At 40.7% G+C, this 26,605-nt stretch overlaps 1 protein-coding gene and 1 long non-coding RNA gene across 21 annotated transcripts in view; one reads left to right on the plus strand and one right to left on the minus strand.

The window, feature by feature from the left end:
• LOC123616013 (uncharacterized) overlaps positions 1–26,605 on the minus strand; it is a 101,100-nt gene that overhangs the window by 23,040 nt on the left and 51,455 nt on the right. For 8 of the 20 annotated variants that reach the window (XR_012508591.1, XR_012508592.1, XR_012508593.1 and 5 more), the window contains one exon: positions 2,506–2,653. Coding sequence is in view for 11 of the 20 variants with exons in the window: in XM_074368322.1 (XP_074224423.1) it covers positions 2,506–2,653; positions 13,630–13,700; positions 14,225–14,233 (228 nt within the window). In the remaining 9 variants the exon portion in view is untranslated. Of the gene's footprint in view, positions 1–2,505; positions 2,654–13,629; positions 13,701–14,224; positions 15,441–15,465; positions 15,586–19,529; positions 19,755–26,605 lie in introns of those variants that run through there. The other 12 variants (XM_074368320.1, XM_074368300.1, XM_074368298.1 and 9 more) reach the window with 4 other exon arrangements.
• Positions 2,660–24,823, plus strand: LOC141578354 (uncharacterized). Its single transcript, XR_012508615.1, has 3 exons — positions 2,660–9,599; positions 21,213–21,344; positions 21,986–24,823. It is a non-coding gene; the product is annotated as an uncharacterized LOC141578354 (long non-coding RNA).

Genomic DNA, 26,605 nt, shown 5'->3' on the forward strand with positions numbered 1-26,605 from the left:
CCCAATCCAAGCAAGGTGACTCAGGGGAGTTTCAAGATTACAGACCTAAAATTTGTTTGATTAAATGCAATCAATTTTGTCCTTTCTGGAGACAAGGATCTGACAGCATATATAAAGCCTCCTGGGCAGAGTGGAGGGGCAGGGAGAGGGTGGGAGGGAGGCAGTTCCTGGTAAGGAGGTGGAGGGAAGTGAATGGTGATGAAGCCAAACCAAGCAAGGGCTGAAGCGAGGACAGAGTGGCTGTAGAGACCTTGTCAGTGTCAGGAGGGCCCCACATGGCAGTCTGAGTCCAGGCCACCAGCCTAGAGCACCGAAGACAACTGAAGTCTACTCTGGGCAGGGAGCTGCCTCTAGCATCCCATTCTGAGCGCCAGGACCCTCGCGTTTCCCGCCCAGGTGGCTCCAAGTTTGCCTCAGTTGTCTGTACTGGCTCTTCCCTGCTCTCACCTCCCAAAGGCAGACAGAGGAATGGCCAGTGGGCGGCTGTTTGCTGGTGGTAGGGATTGAACCCGTGCTTGTGTAGACCAAGGTTTTCACAGCATAGATACGAGACCCTTGGCAGGGCAGGGGAAAAAGGAGATGAAAAGAGACGGGCCAGAGGCTCAAGAGGACAGGCCCAAAGGCTGGGAGCCGTGATGCTGGCTCCTTGCCACAAGGAAACGGAATTCTAATCCTAACCTGGCCTTCCAGATTATAATGAAGGTCTATTTGCCGTGTGGAAAGACAGAACGTATTTGAATCAATCATGTATTAATTTATTATTCATAGACACTTTGAAGGTATGTGGGCCGCGATTTGTACTCTTACCCCAGGCTCCACACCGGTTGGGGGAGGCCTGCTAATGAGTCATAAGTATTCTGGTCATGATAAGAAATATTTTCGATTGTAAATTAGTATATTGGCCTTCTTATTTATCAGTAAACCCCTAGTGGGTTTCTTGATTGTAAACCACTTCTTCAGCATGCAACCAACCAAGTCCCCCAGACCCGTGTCCTTGAGAAAGAGATCCAAACCGCAGGGCCATTAGAAGACAATGGTGGCCACGTGCCTTGCCTAAGTGGGAGCTGGCATCTTGAGAGACACTGATCTTGTCTACAAGGAGGGTAGGAAGAAGAGCAGAAACGAGGGACAGCCGGAAGAAGAGCTGAAGCCAAGTGCAAAGAACTCTTCCTTCCAACCCACAGAAAAGAAAAATGCCAGCCATTACTCAGCCTCATTTTTAAGGCTTAGAATTAACGGTGAAAAAGCAAAAGTTCTGATGCATCAATTTGGAAAAAGCTGTTATCAAGTACTAAGTGTCCCTTAAGTAAAATTATGGAAAATTGGAATAGAAATTCAATAGATTGCACAAATAGAAAATTATGTAGGAGGCATAAAAGGAATGTGTTGGAATCTACCTAAGCCTCTAAAAATTAGGAGTAGCCTACTGAAACCGTTTCTTTACTACTTGCCAGAGACTACTTGAAGCGACTAAAGCCGACAAAGGATGTGGGAACCGTGGCGCTGTTAAGGCCGACTGCACATGGAATTGCCCCAGGGCAGAGGCAGGGGGTAACTCAGATCAGTCACAGCTCCCAGCATCATAGGCAGACAATCTGCACTGTTCCCCTCTGGGGACTCTCCAAGCTGAGATTGTTTTAAATGGGAATTGTTTATCATAAAGGTAGACAATTTAAATATTTTTTCAAAGCCAAAAGGAAGCAGTTAGAACTTGTAACATGTCAGAATAGTATGCTGGTCTCTGGCACACACAGCTTGAAAACACAATTTTTCCATCTGAGCTAAAAATCACAAGGAAGATTTTAGACCACGGCTCAGTTTCTTGCAGATAAATATCTGAGCGCTAGTGGCCACAGACTGATGGAACACCATCCATGCTTGTCAGCCCTAAGTTTTAGAAAGATCCCAAACTTCTATCTACTCTACCCTGTACCAGTTTCATCTGAGAAAGTAATTAGAGAGTAAAGGGTAAAAGTAACAAATAGAAAAGGGAAAAAAAGTGCAGACAGAAACAGTAACACTAATACTATCTCACGCTTGGATGTCATGATTCTCCATTTAAAGGATTTTTACATACTTCTGTTATTTGCTTGTTACAACCTTCCCATGAGGATGGTATCACTATATTCACTTTACTGAAGTAAAAAAAAATCTGGGCCCAAGGTTAAATGACTTGTCCAAGATCACACAGAACAGCTGTGTGAAGATTGGGCCAGAAGCAACGAAATGATTGCCAGGCCTACAGTCATAAGATTAACGATGATGATATTTAACATATTTTGATGAAACTGTTATGAGTTGGGCTTGGACCAAACACCAACCTCTTCAACATTCCCAGCTAGAATTTTCAACCAGCCATCCATTGCTCTACATTTTCCCCCAAGATATTTTCTTGAACCCTTAGGGGTTAAATATGGGACCTTTTTAGAAATGCATTTTCCTACTCCATTCTGCATACACTCTGTTGGAGATGTCAGCACAGGGTAGAGTCTGACAGTTACCTACCAATATCCAGTCTTTCCTTCCTGCATACAAAGAGAGCACTGGATTTGTGACCAGCTGAAAGCTGTCTTCCCAAGCATTCTCACGGTAGGGATGGTCGTCACGCACAGCTCTGGTGAGCAAAATGTAAACAGAAGATGTCTGGGGATATCTGGAAGAAAAAGAGAGAAAGCGTCTAGACTCTGAGGTCACCAAGAGTCACTGTAACAGTCCTGGACAGCTGGTCCCTGGTCTATTTTCTGTGAGAGAAAAATAAACCCTTATTTGGATACTTGACTATGATCTGTTTTATGCAGCTGAAAATCATCTTATCTGACAGCGTGTGTTAATGCTGAGATAACAGTGTAACCACACCGGTGCAACAAGAAGAACAAACCTAATAGCAACACAATCAACAGCAATTACATCAGAAGAGCACACACTGTGGTTCCAGGGGTGTGAGTTTAGACTCCAAAAATGAGAAATCAAAGCTGATTCCTATGGGTATGCAGAAAAGAGAGACATTTATTGACAAGAGACATAATCAATAGAGAAAACAAAGGGACATTAAATGAAAACCCAAGTGTTTTTTTTAAAAACGATGTAAAATGTACCACAAACACGTTTATTTGACTCCTGTGTAATTTCCCGACAGATGTTTAACTCTATATGGGACTAAAGCAAATAGCAGCAAGTTAAATCCTTTGGATAGAACTTTACTTAAAGGCAAAATTATGAATTTTGGAAATGCTTTCACTGATACCCTTAATTTTTTTTTTTTTTTTTTTTTTTTTTTTTTTTTTTTTTTTTTTTTTTTTTTTTGCTGCTTCTCTACTGACTTCTAATGTCCTCAGCCCCCTCTAAAACCTCCTGACCTCTGATGTAGTATCTTATATGTGTGGCCTCTGGCTCAGCCACGGACAACACCCAAAACTGGTTTGCTCCATTTCCCAAACTTCAGGACCCTGCACTTTTCTCAAAAGGACGTAGATATCCTGAAGCTCCCTAATATATTAATTAGAAAACATGCTCCCACCCTTCACGTACGTAAAATATCCGTGAACACTTAACACATGATTTAGGAGTTTCAGGCACCAGGGCACCCCAGTGACCCTTGGTAGGGGGCTATTTACTTCTATCTCCAGAGCCAGCCCTGTTGCCAGAGGATGTCATCACACAGGTGATGGTTTGACAAAATAGCAGTCATCACTGACCTCTGTGGGTCAGTGGGCAGACCCCTTCAGGATACCCCAAAGTTGCCCTTTTCTGAACTTTTCCTTCTGAGTCCTGCTTGGATCTCTGGTGGGCAATGCATAACTCTAAAACTCTCTTACTTTGTTTTTTCAGCATCTGATCCTAAATTTAGAAACTCAGCAGTTTCTATAATTCAATGCACCATTTTCCTTCAGTAACTTCTGTATCGTGTTATTACACTTGTTTGTTGAGTCCCTTAGGATGTATGGATTAAAATGGCTATTAGAGGAACTTTCATTTCTGTTTAATTGAAAGTTACTGGTCAGACAAGTGTTCTATGTAATTGTTCACATGGGATGTTAAAGAAAAAAAATCCATACTGTATTTTTACAGAGCTAAGCAGATCTGTATGATTTTCTTTAACTTTGATATGCACTTCTTTGCCAAACAAACCCTGACCTACATGACCTCACCAGTCTAGTCTAAAGCTCTAACTGGGAAAAGAGTGTTTTGCTCTTGAGGGTCTTTTGTGAGTCCAGCCTTTATTTTTTCAATTGATTGGTGGATGAGCATTCTGAACATTCATTTAAAGCCTCTATGACAGATGACTTTAAAAAAATCAAATAATTCTAATTCCATATGGTTCTTCTTAATGACTTGATATAACTGCAGTGATTTTATCCATTGTCCCTACTTGTTCCTCCCTTCCGACAAATTCAGCATTTGCTAAAGCAAAGTACCCAACGAACAATTACACTTAATGTGTATTTTCTCTTTTTCTGACTCAGTGTATTGAAGTTATGGATTCAGACAGAATCTCTTTGCAAATGTGGACAGCAGACTGCACTCTGTCTTTTCATGCTGTCATATTCCTTTGTTGATATCTCTGTTTTAAGATGAGTTTGCCCCATGCATCACCAATTGTCTTTTGTTTTCACGCTGCAGGGAAGACTGGGCTAATCCATATGTCACTGTGAAACTTCAGGCCTCTCTGTTTGACAGGTAGCAAGGCTGACAGCAATCTATTGGAAATGCATTTCAGACTATCATTTTTCCAGTCTAATTTACTCTTAATAAAACGACTTTGAAGACAAGGGGTCCACTCTGTGTTGGTTTGCTTCTTTCAGATAATTGCATTTTGAGAAAGACACATGGACAGTTTTCACAAATACAAAAATGATGAAATTCCCTTGGGAATAAAAAAAAGATAGCTTCACAATAAATGACATCTTTTAGCCTAAGTGATCCCAAAGCACTTTGGGAACTGTGGGCGTTCTGATGACTCCCTCGGGTAAGGAAGCCGCCAGACATGCATCCAAGCTCTAAGGCAAGAATCATCTTGTTCTGTGCAGCAAAAAACAGACAAACAAACAAACAAAAAACAACCACACAGCACCAACCACCATGCACACATGCCTTTGCAAAATAAGAATTATTTATGTACTCTATGTATATGTATGTGCATGTTACAATTGATGGCCGAATTTTACAAGAGTATATATACAAAATATAAAAATGAATACACAAAACTTAGAGTTAACATCAAATTATTTCTTAACATGCTTTCATTTTTAAAATTCATTTCATGCTGTGCATTCACTCAGAGACCACTTTTTCCCCCTCCAAAGAAGAATCAAAATGACACAAGTTAATATCTACTGTTCCTTTATCCATTTTCCCTCACCCTGGCAAAGTCATTAATCATTTAGTACTCAGATCTCCAAATCTGACAGAACAAATCCTTATAGATCTTTCCTCTCATGAAATTTTGACTAAATTTTGACAGACATTTGATCACCCAGTAAAAAGGTTAATTTATAAAGGTTGTGGTATTTTTAAGCCACTAAAATATTACTAACAACAATAAAACCCTCAAAGTTTCTCAGACTATGTCATCAGCAACATAATTGTTAATCATGTTGATTGAAGAAGAAATTATCTTTCCTACAACTTCAAAGATAAAACCAAGACGATACATATTAATTTTATTGACTGTTTCAATAATTGAAACGGTCACTCATACTATTTTTGCTGTGTCAATGATAATTAAGTTTTGGGTAAAAAAATGACAATTACATTTTAAAATTGGAGAAAATGGTCAATTTTACTCTTCTCGTTAGCTAGGACGCTGGATGCACATATTTGTGTTCACTTAATCTCGGTGATTATTTTGATAAGAGGGAGCTATTTTATTTCCAGTCTCGACATGCGGTTCTGTAACAAGCAGAGCTTTAGCTCCAGGAAAAGGACAGTGAAGCAAACACGAGTGAAAATGACAGGGTCCTTGAAAATATTCATGTTCCTAATTTTGTAATGTTGTGCATCACAACTTTCTAAGCTGAATCTAAAGAGGAGAAAATAAAAAATAAAGATCTTTTCCTGAGAAAGGCTCTCTCTCTCTCCCTCCCTCCCTCTATCTCTCTGTCTATCTGTCTCTCTCTCGACAAAATCCAACACCAAACATTCTGAGAAGTTGGAGAGGGAATTTTAATTTCTGTTGAACTCGCACCTGGGGCTGCGCTTTATTAGCTCAACTTTCGGGATCTTTTCCTTGAAGGTGTAGCGAGGGCGGACTACTTGGAATACAATGTTTTGGTGCCATCTGGTGGACAGTTTGCAGGGCAGCAGCTTCACTTACTAACCTGATGCAGCGTTCCCGAGGAAGCACAGAAGTAGGACCAGAGGAAGGAAGGAAGGAAGGAAGGAATTCTTAATCTCCCCAAGTCATATAATGTGGAACCCGCTGAGACATGTAGGGAACTACTAGTAAGAAGGTAAGGTGGAGAGTGGGTGGCAGTCGAGATTGGGGCAGGGTGCTGGGAGTGAGGGGAGCCAGTAGTAATGAAGCCAAACTAGCCAGAGCCGAGGATGGGGCAGCCGGACAGCACGAACCCGCGTCTGGAGGGTCGCGCACTGTGGTCCGAGTGCAAGCCTGGAGCACCTGAGCCATCTGAGATCTCCTTTGGGCAGCTGGGCTGGCTCTGGGGTCTGCAGGAGGGAGAGATGGAATGGGGGGGGGGACGGGGGGAGGGCTGTAGGGCGTGTCCAGTGAACGGCTAGGCGGCAGCCCTCGACCGCCCGTCTGTGAAGACCCAGTTTTCCCGCAGGATGAGGCGTGGCCCTGCCCCGGCCCGGAGGCTGCAGCTCCACTCCCTGCCCCTGTCCTCCCCAGCTGCCACTACCTTCACCTCCCTAAGGCTCAGTGTCCTTAGCATAAGAGGAGGATACTCACAGGAGCTGCCTCACAGATTTGAGAGGAATAAATGAAGTTGTCCAAATGAAGCACTCAGGGAATCCTCAGTCAACACTAGCTTTAATCTCCACCCATAATCGAAGTCTGTTGGGACACCCTGTCACCCGCAGGGGGTCAGCTCCAGACACACCTCCTTTGTCTCTGCTTTTCTACTCCTTCCTGCTCCCCGCTATCTGGGCCTATAGTGTCAAGACCCTCCTCCCCTTCCACAGCCCAGTTCCAATGTTGCCTCCTTCAGGAAGCCTCCCATGCCCTTTTCATAAAGATATTTAGTTAATGAATCCTTTGTTAGCCCATTTATACTTTGTAAGCTCATGTATGGCACTTACAATAGGTACCTGGGAAAAGCATCAAATTGTCAAATTTTCATTTACAAAAAGAAAAACACCTAAAAATGTACAAGGTGCCTAACTAGATAAATGTATCTTTTACTACAATCCTCGCAAATGTGTTATTTCCAACTGTAGTAATGATAATGACATTTTAAAAACCACCACGTGCCAGCATGGAGGTGTTTTAAAACCTATCCCAGAGGACTGTCTGGGGAAGTAACAGGACAGCAAGCAACAGTCTGCTCTGGGGACCACCGGACGAGAAGAGGAAAAGAAAACAGGGGCTGGAGGACAGTGCACTGCTTGCATCAGTCGGAGATTCTCACTGGGGAGCCCGGAAGGATATTTAAAAATGGCCAAGGAGTCGTCCAGGTCTCACTGCCAGGCCCAGTGTGCACAATGCCGTCTGACAGCAGCTGCGAACAGGTGAGTGCTTCCCTCCCCTCCCTTCCCATGCACCAGATGGGACAGAGCGAACTTTAAGCCAAATTTGGAGTTTTAATCGTCACGTGGGATCAGACCATTTTCAGAACTGACATAGAATTTGCAACCTTGAAATCTGAAAAAACTTAACGTCTCAAATGAAGCAGAAAATGTATCTATCAGCCTGTGTTATCTGTCCAGCAGCAGCAGGACTGCCCTGCCTTAAAAAATTTAAAAGAACAGTGGAAGATTAAAATAAAGGTGCTTTCTGGTAATATCTCATGAGTCTACATGTTCAACATACAAGACTTACATATATTATTTACCTTAGTTCTCATAATACCGTGAGGTAGCCTTAGTACCATTAAGTACCATTTCCATTTTAAAGGTGGGGAAACTGATGCATTGACAGTTTACGTATGTTTCCTCAAGACACACAGCAAGCAAATTTGAGATTCATGGTTTGAACTCAGTAACTGAAACCAGTTATGTTTCACCACTCTGCTGTGGGCAGCTCAATATAATACTATCTTCTGCAAACAATTAAGCATTTTAAGTTTGTTTTTATATATTCATAGTTTCTCCTCTTAAAATGGGATTCTACACCAAAGCTCATTTTACTGGCTGAGTGAAATTTTTGGACACTTCCCTGGGAATCTCAGTGCCTGGGATCCCACCTCCCTAGAGCACCATGAAGTCACCCCCCCCCCCCCCACTGAGGGGCTGCCTGAGGCTATGGGTAAAGCTCTCTATTTCTATGGAGCCCACAAAATTACCTAACTTCCTGAAAAAAAAAAAAACAGGAAAAACCCTTTTTATTCTTGGGGAATGTATCTCTTCATCTAATTCTCTTCTCCCCAAAACAGGTTGGGCCAGAAGCTCTTTGTATGAAAAGTTGGATTTCCTTTAAACAATTGGAAGTCTGGCTTCTCTGGGCTCACATCACACAGAACAAAAGCTGGGGCAACCCAGCAGCCGCCTCCTTTATCCAAACCACACGCCCTCCAGCTCACCACAGACCCATCTGGTTTTATCTGCCAGACCCTTCTAAGTGTTTGGGTTTGTGAACCTTGGCTTAAGCCCTTGGAAACAAAATCTAGGCAGGTTTGCTGTGACTTCTTCTTTGGAAAGTATCATGACACTCCCTGGAAGGGATGAAGCAGCAAACTACCTGCCTTTCTGGATGATAAGGGGGAAAAGATTCAGGGCAAGGGAGGGAAAAAACCCTCCGAATTTGATCTGTCTGCTCCCTCTCCCTAGTAAAGAAGATGTACTTCCCTTCTAGTACACCTGAGTCTGTTGTGTGACACGCATGCCTGCTCCCAGGGCAATGTGATGGCTCTATTCGGCGTTTGGCAGCACACAGAGTAGGCCCTTCAATAAATATTTACTGAGTCAAGTTCCCAAGGAGATTAGTACAAAAAATATGTAAGATCAGCATCCATGCCAAAAGACGGACAAGAATTTGTCCTAGAAATGTTCGCTGTGTTTAGACTCCCATGCACTAACAAGTTTGCCAACTCCCATCCTTTGAAACTGCAAAGTATCCAAGTGAGAAAGACACATTTGATTGATGGCTAAATAATTAATTCTCGGGGCCCTAGAACATTATTAAAAAGGGAGTCTTTAGAAAGCTGTCACTTTATCCCAGATGTGCCATCTATAGAGATGAAATCCACACAAAGTAACAGAGGATTCTAAAGAGCTATCTGAATAAATTCAGTAACCTGGCATTTCCTCTGGGTAACACGGCTCCTGACTTGTCAGTAAAAGAAGGACTTAGGCTCTTGGGCTAAGTTTTCAACGTAATTCAACGTATGCATTATCTGACCCAAGAAAGAGAACATGACAGAAAGGAAGCGCCACAGACGAGCCCTGCCATCTGAGGCTGTTTCAGAGGAGTCGTTGCCCGCACAGTGAGTCACAGGCTGCCTCCCCAAGAACTCTCTCTAATGCTGGTTTTCGCTCCTCGTCTAGCTCAGCCAGCTTTCCTAACCATCTTCCTTCTTCCTTTGTTACTTTTTCCACAGGACAAAATACTTCAAGGATTAAATCATGGGAGGCCGTTAAGAATAAATACTAGACCCATTATGTTTTCAGGTCTCACTGGCTGTTTGGAAGCCCAGATCTGTTACCATAGCAGTTGCACTGCCTTGCCGTCTAGGTGTGGCAAATGCAGTAGTAGGTAATAGGAATAACTGGCAATCGTTGACTACCTACCAAGTGCTAAAGATTTTGCACATGTTTTAAATGCTCTCTCAATAATTCTCAAAACAACTCCTGGGATCAAGACTCGGGGAAAAAAAAAGTGAAGTCACTTGTCCTGAGTCACACAGTAACTGAACTATGAGTTACAAGTGTCTCCTCTGCTGTTAACTTATGGTACAATTCACAATACATCCCTAAACCCAAGGCCTCATTGTTGTCTTTAAAACACTCTAGGGAGGCCCAGAGAAGAGTCAGGGGCATTATGACTTTTGATTAAGGGGTAGGAAAATGCTTTGTTCCTGTACTTGCTGGAGGGAAGAAATGAAATCGAAATGCAAGGTCCTGAGGATTCATTGCCAAAAAAACAGCGCTCTGAGGTAGAGGAGGCAACCCCATCCCCCACCATGAGCCGGAAGTCGCACCCTTGGCTGAAGCTATGGCACTGAGGCTGCAAGTACACATGAGGTGTTTTCGTCCAGTCATTTTAAAGTACTTGATCAGCATCCCTTTATCACACCTTACAGCACACATAACCCATCTTTCGCTTTATCTTAACTCAGAAATGAGAATCACTAAGGTCTTTCTGGGAAAAAACAAAGAGAAGAAAATGAGGTTCAAAGTTTTAAAAATCACGGTTACAAAATGTCTCACTCAGAAAAGAGTGATGTAGAATTATGCATGTGTAGGGATACTTTAAGCCTGGGAATCGGGAGAAAAAGTGTCTTGGTTGAGATTCAAATGCAAGTTTCTAAGTATTTCAAAGTCTGGTCCCTGGTCCCTGGAGATGCCTGGTAGGTAAGTTGTTCTTTCACATGCACATCTAGGTTGGGCCATCGAATTTCCTGAACTGAGGTTACTGAAAGGAGAATGAGGCTGCGGAAATATGGGACACTTTGGGCCAGATAAGCAGTTGTTTCTCTCCAGACTTTAAAAAACAGTAATAGAAAAGAATTTCTTGAAATGGGCGTGTCTTACCACTTATATCAGGTCACCTGGGAGCGCTTATTAAAAATGCAGCTGCCTAAACTCCATCCTCAACCTTCTGTGCCCAGACCTCTGGGGGAGGAGCCCATGAAACTGAATTCTTAACCAGCACCTCCCCAGTGATTCTAATACACACTAAATTCTGAGAATCTCTGGTATGGGGAATATTTAGACTTTTATTGACTAGAATGGCTTGTCTTAAACCATATTCTGATAGATGGTAAAAATCAGTGTTGGTGATAACTCTTATGTTAAAATCAATTTTTAAAATGCACACGTAAGAAGAAACACTGAGCAGTTATTTGTCACCATTACGTGGCAATCCCTCTGTAAGGAACACTGTGCCACATAACAGAACACAAGGAAAACTCATGAACAAAATCACATGTAGGTAGATGTGAGGAGTTGGGTATGCCGATTTTTGGTTAGGCACCATTTGCTAACTAGCATTCTATCCATCTGTTTACATTTGGTTACGTTCGGCTATGCATTAGAACCAGTCCCAATCCTAGCTCCTTGGTCAACTCTTCTAGACCATCCAAGGCTGAACATAACAGTCAGTATTTATAGAGCAATCCTCATGCAACAAGCACCATGCTTCACATACAAGGGCTCACGTACTTTCCACAACAACCCTCTAACGTGGACTTCGTGATTAGCCCCATTTTACAGAGAAAGAAGCTAGGAAGTAGCGAAGTTAAATGACTTGGACATGACCACACAGTCTACGGGACTGTATGTTCTAGACTCAAAGCCAGTTCTGCTGATTCCAGCCTAAAGATGAGCTTCCTCCTAAAAGTAGCTCCCCCCTCCTCCCTACCCCATTTCTCACCCTAAGCCGTGTATCACTGCCGAAATTCCACCACCCAAAATTCTTTTCTGAGGGGAACATTATTGCTAAGCAAACACCAGGATTCTGCCTTTACATTAAAACGCTGATCGGCAGGAGATGCTAGCTGTCAGTCCTTCAAACCTTACCGTGCATGAGTCATCAGCAGGTCCAGTACAATTTGCTGAGCTAGATGCAGGGACAGTGTGTTGATGGGGCAGAGGAAGGGGGTGTGGTTGGGAGCACTGCCATCCTCAAAGATGGGTGGCAGAGTAAAGCCTTCTCACTCCCAAGGGGAGTTTGCAGGCCCTGAGTGCTTGGGGTCTGGGAAACGAGGCTGCCCAGAGGTGAGAATGCTAATCTGTAAATGTGCCCCCTGTGATTTGCCTAGGTCCTGTCTGCATGAAACTAATGTTCTACTTTCAAACATATATTTAAAGGACGTGGGCTTGAGTCCGAGCTCTGCCGTATACCCATCCATATTCCACGTGGGTAAAGTTAGCCAAATCTGTCCTTACTGTTGGAACCCTTGCTCTGGAGTCATGCTTTTTAAGGTCTGGGGCTGCTGTTAACAGTCTCGGGAGAGCACATGGCCCACATGTAAGATGCCGTGGGAGTCGGCTGCCCCCGTCTTAAGCCTGACTCATTTTTATGGAAACTCCCACTGAGATTTTGTGGATGAGAACGCACCCACTTTTTCAACATTGCTTCTTGAAGCTAGCTAATCTTCTCTCTTGTGCCTCCGCCAGTTGTCACATCCCACATCCCAAAACAAACACCAGTAAGCTGAAGCTCCTGAAACTTGCCTTTTCAAAGCTTCATCTTTCTAACCTCCACAGCAGATAATGTTACCCAAAACAAAACAAACAAACAAACAAACATAGCTTACAACAAATCTCAGATTTTTTAAAACTATTTAGTTTTTATATAAGATATAGGAAACTTGGTCCCCCACAAGGGCCATGAAATGATAGAGCTAAGGAAAATTCAAAATGGAAGTATTGTTATTCTATAGAATTAGCAGAGAACATAGAAGAGCTCAGGTTTTAGGGTCAGATGGCCTGGGTTGAACCCTGTTTCATCATTTACTAGATGTATAATCTGAAGTGAATGAATACCTCCAGCTTCAGTTTCTACATCTCTCTGATTTTTTTCCCACATCTCTATTATATACCCACCACTTAGGGGATTGTGATGATTAAATGTGCTAATGTACATTAAACGTTCTTTATAAAGCCTACCCTAGAGTAAGAACTCAGTAGATAGTGGCTAATGTTATTAAGAGAAATAAGTCAAAGGACAAACAGCAATATTTATTTCTCCTATCCCTCCCAGCGTTAAATATCTTTACCACTTACCAGGAAGAATTATAGAATACTCATAATGGTCTCATTTCTCTACAATGTCTTCTTATGAGACCGAGGGTAATAAAATGATCCATTTTCAAAAAAGGAGGGAATAGGCAGAAAACTGTCCTAGTCAGCTCACCTCATCTCAGTTTCCTCCTCCATAAAAAGGGGCAAGAACACCTGTAGTGTTGTGTAGATAAACTTAGCTTGCATATGTAAAGACGCTTCATAAGTTACATCATGCAGTATAAGTTCAAGTTATTCTTACTTATTATTTGGGATAGAAGTGACTGAAGATGTAGAAAGTATTCGAAAATATGAGAAGAAAGAACAGTGAATAACTGCCTCATCAAAAAGTGGCGTTTTCTGTCTAATTTTATCCTTATTACTCAAGGTTAGCCTACACCACCTTTAAAAAAAACTTATCAATGGCAATGATAAATTATGAGATTAAAAACATATTAACTACCGAGAAAGAAGAAACCGTTATCACCACAGAGTCTCATTTCTTTATAATACAGTTTCCCAGGGACGTTTGATGAAGAGAAAATTGTTTTAACTGCCAAAGGCACTTACCTGCCAGCCCCCACATTCAGCATTCTGGAACAGACCTTTTCCAGCATCCTTCCTCCAAGAGACAGTGGCTCCTGCATTATATTCTACAATTAGTACTTAAAAACAGCACGGCGTTTGCTCAGCTCTTTGTATTAGATGGAAACATTTCTGTCTAAGAGGTGTTTTACTAGCACCAATTTGAAAGTTTATTTATTTAGTTATGCTTTTCATATATAATAAAAGCTGGCAAGGTGAGCAGTTCTATTGAAGAATGAATTTTTATCCTGGTTTTACCAAAAACAAAACAAAACAAAAGTCCTAAACCTCCTTCTAACAAGGCTGTTTGGGGTCTGTGTGGAGAGCTCAGGTGGTTTCCTTGAGTCGGGCTCCGTCAGGACTCACTTTGCCAGGCTGATGGGAGTGTGAGACAGCCTGTACTTAAAACTTGAATGTTTATGTATCACAGTTTATTTATTGAAGGAGATGAAATAGTTTTAAATTCTCACTCTCTTTTTATAGAGGGAACAATTTCCCTTGGAGAGAGAGACTCTTATTAGCATGAAAATGAGAAGGTGTGATGGTTTAGAAATAGCACAGCAGGGAAAAGAGCAAACACCTGGGTCATACTGCCCGGGTCTGAGTCAGGCTCCACGTGTGGTAGCTGTGTGACTTCAGGCGAGTTTCCTAACTACTCTGTGCCTGGGCTCTCCCATCTTTCAGCTCCGATGGCATACACACGCAGACTCCTGTAGAATGTTGTAGATTGAATCCTTAAGCTGAGTGGTTGAAGAGAAAGAACACCAAGGGCAATGAAGAGAATTTATATGTGTGCATGGACTCTCTGTACAACCAACGTGACATGATACTTTTCCTTTCCAATATGAAGACAATAACTTATTCAGCTTTACTCAATGTAGGCTTTTCAGTTAGTGTCTAATAGTAGAGCGAGAATAATTTCTTTTAGGAATGAAGCTAAAGTTATTACCCTGCGGTGGCATGTTTTAGTGTAACTGTGTTTATATACACAGCGGTTACTGCTGCAAATGAGTTAACAAAGGTCTTTTGTTCCTGTTGGCTTTAAGAACATCTCCACTAAAAGAAATGCAAGCATGTCTATGCTGTCTTCTGTGTGACCTACACTATCTGGGAATTATGTTTTATATTTCACAGGTAATCCTTCCTTCAAGGTGGGTAAACTCCTGCCCTTGCACCAAATCGAGCTCACAGCCTATTTTTATACAGCCTATGGGCTGAGAATGATTTTAATTGAATGGGTAGAAAATAAATCAAAAGAAGAATAATATTTCATTACACATGAAAATTAAAACTTCGGTATCCATAAGAAAAGTTGTTATCAGAACTCAGCCACACTCATCCCTCTATGTACTGTCTGTCACCTTGGGCACTTTGTGCTACAACAGCAGAGCTGGGTAGTTAGGACGGAAGTCAGATGACCCAGACAGACAAAATATTTAGTATCTGGCCCTTTAAGAAAATGTGGCCGAGCTCCCTGTCTAGCCTAAATCTATCTCAGGAGGAAAGTAAGACTGGTGCCCTAACAAGACCATAGCCAAGGTTCTACTAAGTAGAGGATGAGTGTATTTGTCTGATGCTTCAAGACAAGAGACAAGATGAAGACCAGTTCTCTGCCAACTAAGAAACTCCACTCAATTTTGCATCGTAAGAATTTTCCCTAAACTGTCTTACAGTAGGAATTTGATCCTAATTATACAAACCGGGGAGTTGTTTTGGTATTTCCATCATAATATGACAAAGATGGCAAGTCAGAGAACAAATCCAAGCCCACCCCCTATCCCAGACGGCTGACCACGTGTTAAATGTCCACCAGGTTCCCACCTCTTCTGGGAAAGCGGTGTAGAGAATTCCTCCCCGAGGAAGAGCTGCCTCGTTGGGCACCGTCTAACATTCATCAACCCTCCTTCTGCTCTGCTCCAGGCACTGCTCTCGACTCTGAGTCTACAGGGATGATCAGAAAAGCAATGTCCCTATTCTTAAAATGCATTAGAGGCAAGAAACAATAAACAAATAAATAATTGAGAAAAATGTTTTTAAAAAGTGCTATAAAAACACAAAGTATAACATACTGTATGATTGCACTTAGAAGAGTCCAATCCATAGAGACTGCAAGAGGACAGTGGTTGCCAGGGACTGGAGGGAGGTGGGAACGGGGAGTTAATATTTAGCGGATATGGAGTTTCAGTTCTTCAAAATGAAACAAGTTTGGGAGATGGTGGTGATGGCTGTACAACAATATGAATGTACTTAATACCACTTAACTGTGCACTTAAGGTGGTTTACATGGTAAATTTTATGCTATTTGTATTTTACTATTATTTTTTAAATCAGAAAAAAAAAAAACACTAGAGATAAAGAGATGGTTCTAAAAGATTCCATGGCGGGGGAGGGGGGAAGATGGGTCCTCTGCAAAAAACGAAAAACAAAGAGCATTCCATTTCTCATCAGGAACACTGGATACTAGAAAAACATGAAGCAAAGTATACTCAAAATTCTGTGCTGGAATTATTTTCAGCTTAAGCTTCTATCCTCAGACAAACTGTGAAGGTGGAAAAAAGTCACTTTCTGGCAAACACCCACACATGCACACACACAGGTATAGTAATGGCGGCTGGCTAAGTGACTGCTGTACATGTTTTTGCAAATATTTAGAACAGGTGATTCATTCACATGGTTTAAAAATCAGAATGTATAAAAAGATACATGGTAAGTCTCTCCCTCCAATGCTCAGCTCCACGTTCTCAAATTGTTCTCGCTGCTCCTTGCTTCAGGGCAGGAAATGGTGTCATATGTTTAAGGATCAGAAAAGATGTCAAAGTAAAGAGTGGATAAGGGAGGGCGTGGAAGGAGAAATGGTAGAAACGGAAGAAGAATATACAATTCCAGCTAGAATAATAGTTCATGGCTGTCCAACCCTGTCTTCACTGAGAAATTGTCTGCCATGGTAGCCGTCTCTGCCCACCCCCATGAGGACCATTATGATAGTTTGACCTCAAAAAGAGGACCTAGTGGACCCCGACTTGTTCCAGGAAATGGTTAGCTACAGAATACCTCCACCCCTCACAGGGAGCATTTCTTCCTCTTTTGAAAGGTCCCCAGATGGGTCACTTGACCCCTGAAGCCAGCCAAGGAATGAGGAGTCTGCGTGGAGTACAAGTAGCAAGTCTCCCCACTTCCAAAAGTCCCACCTTAAGAGAATGAATGCTTGCCAACCCAAGACCGTGCTTCCTTCTTTCACTCTATAAACATATTCTCCTTTCTACCACTTAGGACTCCTGCTGAAATGAAAGTGATGACACATGGGTTCCCTTGCCCAGTTTATGAATAAACAGACTTTGTTCATTTTGTCTCTGACACAGTTTTGTCTTTGACATCATGAAACAGTTCCACCTTTGGCCTCAGTGCAAGGCCTCACTTCACCCCACCTCCCAGGATGGAGAGGGAAGAAGGGAAGGAGAAATCAGAAGATGCTTATTTTACGTTATTGTAGTATTTTCTGTGCTTCTTAAACACTACTATCTCCCAATACTGTTTCCAAATACTTATTTTTAGTCCCAAATTTGGCATTTAGAGAGGAGGAGTTTTTTTTCAGACTGAAAACTTCTATTTTGTTCAATATATACATAAACTCATGAAACTTTCCAAGCTTTATTTAAATAGTTTTCTGATGTGGTTTCTATAAAGCAATGTTATGACTCAGTGTGCGTATTTAGAGAAATTATGATGATTTCTTTTAAAATTCTAATTATAGTTTAAATGACCTAATTGCTATTCAAAATCAGGCACATTGTACACCCAATTCAATATACTTCTTTAAAATATTGCCAAGGATTAAAATAAATTATAATGTATAGTGCATAATTTCACTTTAATTATGTACTTCTGTGATTGGTTTCCACATTCACTATTTCTGTTATCTTTTTAAACCATCTTCCTTCTTCATGGTACTTCTTGCTTGATAAAGGAGTAATGCTGAGAAGATGAGAATCTTAAATTTTTTAATGGTTTTATTATAAAGTAATGCATACTCACAAGAATTTACAACAGTATGGAAGTGGGTAAAGTAGGAGACAACATTTGTTCTTGTCCTCATGAATTCTACTGCCATGGAGTAATCACAATATAATATGTGTGTGTACTAAAATAAAAATCAAGAGTAGGATGGTGAAGATTTTAGCCAACTGTGAAATTAGAGGGCACACAGAACACACAAGACTGCTCTCATTTCTGACACAAGTTTGTGGGGATCCCCAAAACACCCTGAGTTTGATCATTTCTGGATGGACTCACAGAAGTCACCAAAAACTATTATACTCACAGTTGCAGTTTATTACAGGGAAAGGATACAGATGAAGACCAGCCAAGAAGGGACACACGCAGGGAAGAGTCCAGGGAAGTACCACACATGGGGCTCCCACGGTCCTCTCCTCGCAGAGTCAGGATGCATTATACATCCCTGGCATCAGCATGTGACAGTGCATACAGAGCACTGCCCAAAAGGGACATTCACCCAGGGCTCAGTGTTTCCACTGAGGCTCCATCTCATAGCTATGACTGATGGGTTCACTGCCCACATAGTTGTCTGACCTAGCATAACCCTAACTAATATTGCTGGGTTTTCTAGTGTGGCCAGCCCCACCCTAAGACCATCTGAGTTTGGCCAGCCCCCACCAGGTATCATAGCATTAGACTATCTGGTGAATGAACCAGGGCCCAGGAAAACAAAGACACTCCTCAGGCCTGTAATTCTAATTCCCAATTAGCCAAGGTCAAAGGCCAGCACTCTTTCTGGGCAATGTTAAATTCTTTACCACACAGGATTCCTAGTGAAGAAACCTTAGAGGAGTAAAAGTATCCAAACTGAATATCTTCAGTTGATGTCAGATATCATTCCATGACATTCCCTGAAAGGGAGGACCAGTCATTGTCTTCTTGCCACCACGCAGAGGAAGAGGGGTAGTGGGGAGAAGGGATTCTTTTTGTCTTATGCGCTTGCACTTTGCCACTGCAGGGCTCTGTTTCATTTGGTTCCCTTTCTCTCCTGCTCTCCCTCCACCCACCTTGGAGGTGCGTAAAGGACTGAGGCTCCCACCTGACCGTGGTTCAACGTTGATATGCTTCCTTTGCCTATGAAACATAAGAGAATATCCTTATTTTCTAGAAAGGAAATCTGTTTCCTTAGTTCTCCACTGATTCCTCTTTTTTTTTTTTCTTGAAAGGTGTAGCTCTCTCATCAGATATTCTTTTCCTGCTTTTGACGGTGCTTACAGAGAAATAGCTCTCTGCTATAGTAAAGTCAGCAGCGAGGGCAGGTAGAAACTTGACCCTGACTCTTACTCTCAGACTCAAGTCAGCAACTCAGAGTCTGGCAATGTGGTCCCTAAAGCACATCCTCTCATCTAAAGGAGTAGTGGCCACTCGGCTCTAGCTGACAGTTACACAGCGAGAATGCAAGAAAAGGTTCCCAAGAAAGGCAGAAAATCTGAAATCACTCCATTCATTCATTATGTGAAATTCACATAGCATAAAATTAACCATTTTAAAGTGAACAGAGGCTTTTTGTACATTCACAATGTTGTGCAGCCATCACCTCTATCTAGTCCCAAAACATTTCCATTGCTCCAAAATAAAACATCATACCCATTAAACAGTCACTCCCCTTCCCCTCTCCTTCCAGCCACTGGAAACCACCAATCTGCTTTCTATATCTATGGATTTACCTATGCTATATATTTCATGTAAGTGGAATCATACAATAAGTTATCTTGTGTCTGGCTCCTGAAAGCACTCCATTTTAAATGTGGTCACGATGCTAAAAAACAATGAACAAAAACACTGGGTTAGATAAACCATACACGTGGAAGGGGAAAGCACGGCCCACTTACTGCCAGTTAACAGCCTGTACCCTGATGCAGACAGTGACAGCAGAGGCCAAAGCTGGACGCTGGTTGAGAGGGAGGGGCTTGGGGAAGATGTTCTCTAGGAGAGCATGGAATCAACCTGGGTCGCCATCAATGCACAAGTCCAGTCAAGGACACAGACTTCAGCAGAAAGACCCTGTTGGAATCATGGTTTAAATAGGCAAGCCACATCCAGTGTTCTAGAAATTCCTGGAAAGTAGAGAATTCAGAATCTTTATTTGCAACAACTTTATTTGTGTGTGTGTATGTGTGGAGGTGTGTGGTACACAGCTTGAGGCCAATGGACCCCCTCAATCAGAACATATAGGTTAAACAAAGCTTTTAAAAGTTGTTTTTAATCACATCATATGACTTCAAGGTTGCTGACCTGGTCATCTCTTGCCAATCAGAAGCTCTGATTGGCAGCTTTAGTGTTCTTGATTCAAATTCTAAATAAACAGAGTAAGTTTCCGGCATTCTAAAGTTGGCAATCATGTAGACTCCAGACTTAAAAGGCATGCAGAATGAAAAGGGAAGGTTATGGGGTAAAATAGAAATATTTGGTTGGGGTGCCAATTGGAATTCAACATGAAGCTAGCTTTGCTTTAGTACTTAACGTTTTAGTCTCAGTTTCTCCATCAGAAAAATGAGTATAATTACCCATTGTGCTGGACTGTTGTTAGAATTATACACATTGTTTACACAGTACATGGCACAAAATGAATGGGGTAGGTATGAATTATTATAATGATGAGACAGATATCGACAAGCAGAATTTAAACCACTAATCTTAGGATAGACATTTGCTCTCTGACTGCTTTTCTATCCCCTGCTGGGTGCAGGTGAAACATCAAACACACGTAGGTAGTTCCTGAAAGGGTTCAGTAGGTCCTCATTATACAGATAGCGATGTGTCTTACAAAAGTACATGAAGCAACTTTACCATTTGTTTAGGGGGCATGGTCGTGGGCTTTTAAATTAAATCTAAAGTAGTTTCACTCATTGGAAAGGATGACAGATGGACATTGTGACCCCTGCAATCCTTTTCAGTGGTGGAAATGGCAGTTAGTTGGAGGGATTAAGCCTGTCAATATCACACTGCCAATTGGACCGATCTCAAATTTAGAAGGACAACTTCTGTGTCAGACTAACTAGGTCACATTTTTGTGTCTTTTCCATAAAGTCCTCTCTGCCAAGCAAAGGGCAAAGATTCAGGGGGCACCTGCTGGTTTGACAAAACTTAGACTAATATTCTTTCAAATATTTTTAGTAATTATCTCAAATTATAAGAGTAATCGAGAATTAAATCCACACCTCCACAGTACAAACAATATTTTGGTCTATTTAAAATCAATTTTGCATCATAAAGAAAGAGATTTAAGACATGATACCAAGTCTTAACTATTACATAATCTTAAGTAATGCTTTTTTTAAAAAAAATGCAGTGTGCTTGCTCTGTGTAATGTGGAAATGACAGGTAGGACCATCTTTTACTCCTTAAGATACTATTTTCTGATTAGCTCTGTGTACATTAATCATAAAAGTCTAACATCCTTTCCAGAAATTAAATGTCGAGTTAGTCAAGGGGAAAAAAGCCTGATTTTTAGAAATCAATATACCCAAGAAAAGAAATTCAGGTCTGAAACTGTCATTTCTCTCTTTAAAAAGGAAATCTGTGTGTTTGCCATGTGCAATCCTTCCTTCAGTCTTCTGTGATCCTTGGGTGGATGTTGACAAGAAGGATGCAACATCTACAGGACATATTTGGACCCAGTAATTTGAGGAAGCAGGAAACTTAAGGTGAGTCAATTTCTGTTAGATACTGAGCCTCAAGAAATTAATAAGGCTATTGATTGGGCAGGGGTAGAAGCAAATTGTGGGGAGTAAAGTCTTAGTTCCTGATTGATTAACCGATTGATTGCTTATTTAGGCTAAGATTAGCAGGGATGCAAGAAGCAGAAATTACTTAAACCAGTATTTCCAAAAATGCAGCAATTACCCCTGTACTAAACAGACAAAATTAGGTCTGATATAAATGATATATTTATATTTTCAATTACCTTCTCTATGACAAATGATACTGATTTTCTGTTTATATTGACAATGCATAGTTTTGTTTTACATTTATTAAGTTAAAAGGAAAAAGTTTTATAAAACATAACAAAAATTATGAAGGTTGTCCATGAATGACTGGTTTGTGAAACATTCATTTCCATTTCGAAAGCAGACATCTTTTTAAACTGAAGTACATCTAATCCTAAGAGGCACTGGGCGTGTGAATCGCCATTGTGAGACTCTGAAGTAAAGACCTGCCAGAACCACTGGATTTTGTCGGGGGAGGTCTGGATTGTAATTTTTATCTTTGTGTGTTTTTAATTTTAAGTCCTATGAATATAGCCCAACATATAATATACAGAAAATGATATTTCTCCAATATCCAGGAAGAAGATGAATAATGCAGAGAGCCAGAAAACGTCAGTCCCACCTTGAAGACTTCGAGTTTTAGCGAGAAAGAGATGGTAAAAGTCAGCTGCCATAGCACGAGGCAGATACAGTTACCATGGCCGACACAGATATTCGTATCTACCACAGTACTGTTTTGCTATTTGCTTGATAAATTTACACCTTATGAATTGAGGATTTTATCTACAGTAACACAAAGTCAATTCCCAGTTAAAAGCTATGTTTAATCTAATTCAGTTATATCAATCTAATTTCAAAAATGAATTCATGTGATGGTTTGAGATACTAACTATAGAACAGAATATCTTAAAGGTGGCTGAGAACACTGGCATAAAGGAAAGATGACATGAACAGACTGTCATGCAGCCTGCAGGCGGTGCGGTCCATGCTGGAAGCGGACTGCAAAGTTGGGTCTGAGCTCCTAAAAGCCCAAACAAATACAACTGCATAATTAGCTAAAACAGGGGTGGCAAACTATGGCCCTTGGGCCAAATCCCATCTGCCACCTGGTTTTGTAAATAAAACTTCACTGGAACACAGCCGTGCTCATTTGTTTCTATACTGTCTGTAGCTGTCTGTTGGTTACGATGGCAGAACCAAGGAGCTGAAACACAGACAGTATGGCCTGCAAAGCTGAAAATATTTGCTGTCTGGTCTTTAAGAAAAAGCTTGCCAACTCTCAAATTACAACATTATAGTATCTAAAAGACGTTTTAAAATTCCCTGGCTCAGTGAATTTTTTTTTTAAAAAACCCAGATGGTTTTAAGTTATTAAAAGCCATTGATATTGGTTAAAATGTTTTTCAAAATTGATATATTTTTGCCATGAAATTTATATTCACTTTTCTATACTCATGGATTAGCAGTTAAGTTACATTGTAAATCTCAGTTACCCAAAGCTCATCTCTTGTATTAAAAAATACTATGTATTCACTAGCTCTCTAAAACATTAGTCTAAAAAGGGACTGTGTCTGCAGACCTAGATCGAAAGCAGCTCCATTATCCAACAGTCACCCTTTGCACAGGGTTTTTAAATATAGTCCTCTACCCTTTAAGGTGCATCACATTAATCATCAATTTCAGAGGAAAAGCAATCTCTCAATAAAGGACGTTTCCTTCTGCTCAGTCTTAAGCACAGATCAACAGCAACTGTCATATAATGGATTTAGGCCAATACTCTGAAAGAAAAGGAAGTAAATGTCAATAAACTTTTAACATCTTTCTATCTGGACTTCAGAGAAGACAGAAAAAAGAAAGTAAAGGGAGGCTGTTCTAGTGGGAGTACATGAAGTGTCCATTCTTGGTTTTGACTTCTAGGAACCTAAGTTTGAGGCCCACTTCACTACCTGGCCATACATGCTTGACCCAGGAGTGGACCTGCTCCAGACTGGATGGTCAGATTCTCTCTCCCGAGAACTGGGAAGAGACTGGGATGCTGGCGCTGAGATACGTCCCTGGCGGCGTCCAGAAAAAGGAGATTCAAGCTCTGTTACCGAGTGAAACACTGAAACTTCCCTGACTCTTGCCTCACTGATGCCTAACTGTTCAGGTCGTCCTTAGATCCTGTGAAATTCTCCAGCTTTCCCTAACTTCTAGTACTTGTACCCAAATGAACTTTATTTAATTTGCCCAGATCTTACATTTTGAAATACTTAAGGATGTGTATCATATCCCTCTAAACTTCTCTTCTCCACATAAAACATAATAAATCCTTTCTTCAAAATTATTTTACTAGGGGAGAAAAATCCCAACAATTTAAGCAAATACATTAAAAACAAAATAGATGTTAATCCTAAACCCAGACCCCAGCCTCTTTAAAATCTTGTGTGGAGAACTGAACACATTGCTTGAGGCACAGTGTGATTAGCACAGAGTAGGACAAGACTATCACCTCCCTGATTCTAAACACTTTACTTCTACTAATGCAGCCATAGGTCGTATTGACTTTTTTTTTTGATAGACACATCATACTACTGATGTTGCATTTAACTAAATCAATCATATTTTTATCATTAAAGCTTATACTCAATAATGTTGTCATTTTTGGATTCAGGTACATATATTTATATTTCTCCCTAGCATATTTGATCCTACTAATTAGACTCATTTTTCCAGTTTGCCAAGACGTCTTTGGATCAGTAATAATTAATTATATAGTTATTGTGTGATAGGAAGCATGTTAAGCATTTTATGTCTTTTATATTTTTCATTTTTCACAACAATGCTACAAGAAATGTCTTTATTTATTCCCAGTTTCCTCCACTCTCTAGTCCCTCACCTCTGGGAGGGAAAACATAAATCTTCTGATTGAAATTAACTGTCTTAGTGAAGGGGAATAGCAATCTTACCATGATGGAATTATACAAATAACTGTGCACTTAATTAATTAATTAATAATTAAAAATGCTTCATGAAAAATGTGTCCACACTCTGTAAGTAGGTAAGAACAAGAACAGGTAGGAGGGTCATAACTAAAAGGATAATGAGACACCAAAGGAAGAAGAAATAATTTATAAGTTGGACTTCATTAAAACTGCTAAAGATAGTATCAAGAGAATTATAGACAATCCACAAACTGGGAGAAAATATTTGCAAGAGACACATCTGATAAAGGACTGTTTTCCAAAACATACAAAGAACTCTTAGAACTCAACCATAAGAAAACAAAATACCTGATTTAAAAAATGGGCCAAAGACCATAACAGACAACTCCCCAAAGCTATACACGTGGAAAACAGGCACATAAAAAGATGCTCCACAACATATGTCATCAGGGAAATGAAAATTAAAAACAAGATACCACTGCACACCTATTAGAATGGCCAAAACTTGGAACAATGACACCACCAAATGCTGGTTATGATGTAGAGCAACAGGAACTCTCATTACGTGCTGGTGGGAATGCAAGATGGTACAGCCACTTTGGAAGATAGTTTGTTGTTTTGTTACAAAACTAAACATACTCTCATCATAAGATCCAGCAACTGTGATCCTTGGTATTTACTTAAAGGAGCTGAAAACTTATGTCCACACAAAAATCTGCACATGAATATTGATAGTAGCTTTATTCATAATTGCCTAAATGTGGAAGCAAGCAAGATGTCCACCAGCAGGTGAATGGATAAATTGTAGTATATCCATGCAATGGAATATTATTGAGCACTAAAAAGAAATAAGCTATCAAACCATGAAAAGTCATGGAGGGAACTTAAATTTATATTACTAAGTGAAAGAAGCCAATCTGAAAAGGCTGTGTACTGTATGAGTCCAAGTATATGACGTTCTGAAAAAGGTAAAACTATGGAGACAGTGAAAAGATCAGTAGTTGCTAAGCGTTGGTGAGAGGGAGGGGTGAATAGGCAGAATACGTGTCATTATACATTTGTCTAAACTCATAGAATGTACAACACCAAGCGTGAACGTACAACACCAAGGCAAACTATAGGCTTTGGGTGATTATGATGAGTCAACGCAGGTACATCAGCTGTGAGAATGTTTGACTCTAGTGGGGAATGTTGGTAATGGGGAGGCTGTGCATGTGTGGGGACTGGGAGTAAATGAAAAATTATTATACCTTCCTCTCAATTTTGCCGTGACCTTAAAAATGCTCCAAAATGAGGTCCTTTTTATTTAAAAAAAAAAAAGGATAACTAGCTTGAGAGGGGTTAGGTAACTTGACCAAAGTTACAAAGCCCACAAGTGGTGAAGCTGATCTTTAAAATCCAATTGGACTCCAAATCCCATGTAGCTAACTACTATATTCTGGTGCCCCAAAGTTTAACCAAACAACTGCTTCCTAGATGTCAATTTTCTTGATCGTTAAGTTTTCTAAGCAGCTTTTCTACATAATCATTTACATCATTGATTTTAAAAGAAATACTGTATAGAAGAGATCCCAGTGGCAAGTTTCTAGAAACTCTTTCTAAAGCTGGTATCTTTATTTTAGTCAGCACCCATGGGTACATTAAATCCATTTTATTGAACTATTATCTACTCTGCATTTCTCAAACTTTTCCATAAGGATGAAATAAGTCTTTTCCAAATCCTTGTTTACATCCAGTTACGTTACACCTACTATCTTCCCCCCATAGAGCACTCAAGTTAGTCTGTCAAAGAGAAGCTGTGTAGCCTCTCTGGAAACCAAGTTAAAAGTACACACCAACGCCCACAGAAACACTCTGATTCAACCATCTCACAAAATCTCCCTTCAGGAGTGTATACCAAAGAAGTAGTTCAACTTTTTGTACATAAATCTTTTTCTGGATTTTGGATTCTTTTATAATTCTTCTATTTCTGGGGGGAGGCTGCAGCTCAAGTGGTAGAACACGTGCTCAGCACCTAAGAGGTCCTGGGTTCAATCCCCAGCACGTCCTCCAAGTAGAAACCAGTGAAGAAGCCTAATTAACTCCCCCTCAGAAAACAGACAATATAATTCTTCTGTTTCTGTGTCCTGTGTTATTTATAAAGATTTTAAAAGGCAAACATAGTAAAAACAAAATTACAAATTACATCATAGCACAAAATGAGCTACTACACAGACTTTTAAGTGATGATTTTGGAACATATAATTGACATGGGCAGAATGCTCATGACAAGAC

This window comes from Camelus bactrianus, chromosome 1 (genome assembly GCF_048773025.1).
Source record: "Camelus bactrianus isolate YW-2024 breed Bactrian camel chromosome 1, ASM4877302v1, whole genome shotgun sequence".
NCBI lineage: Eukaryota > Metazoa > Chordata > Mammalia > Artiodactyla > Camelidae > Camelus > Camelus bactrianus.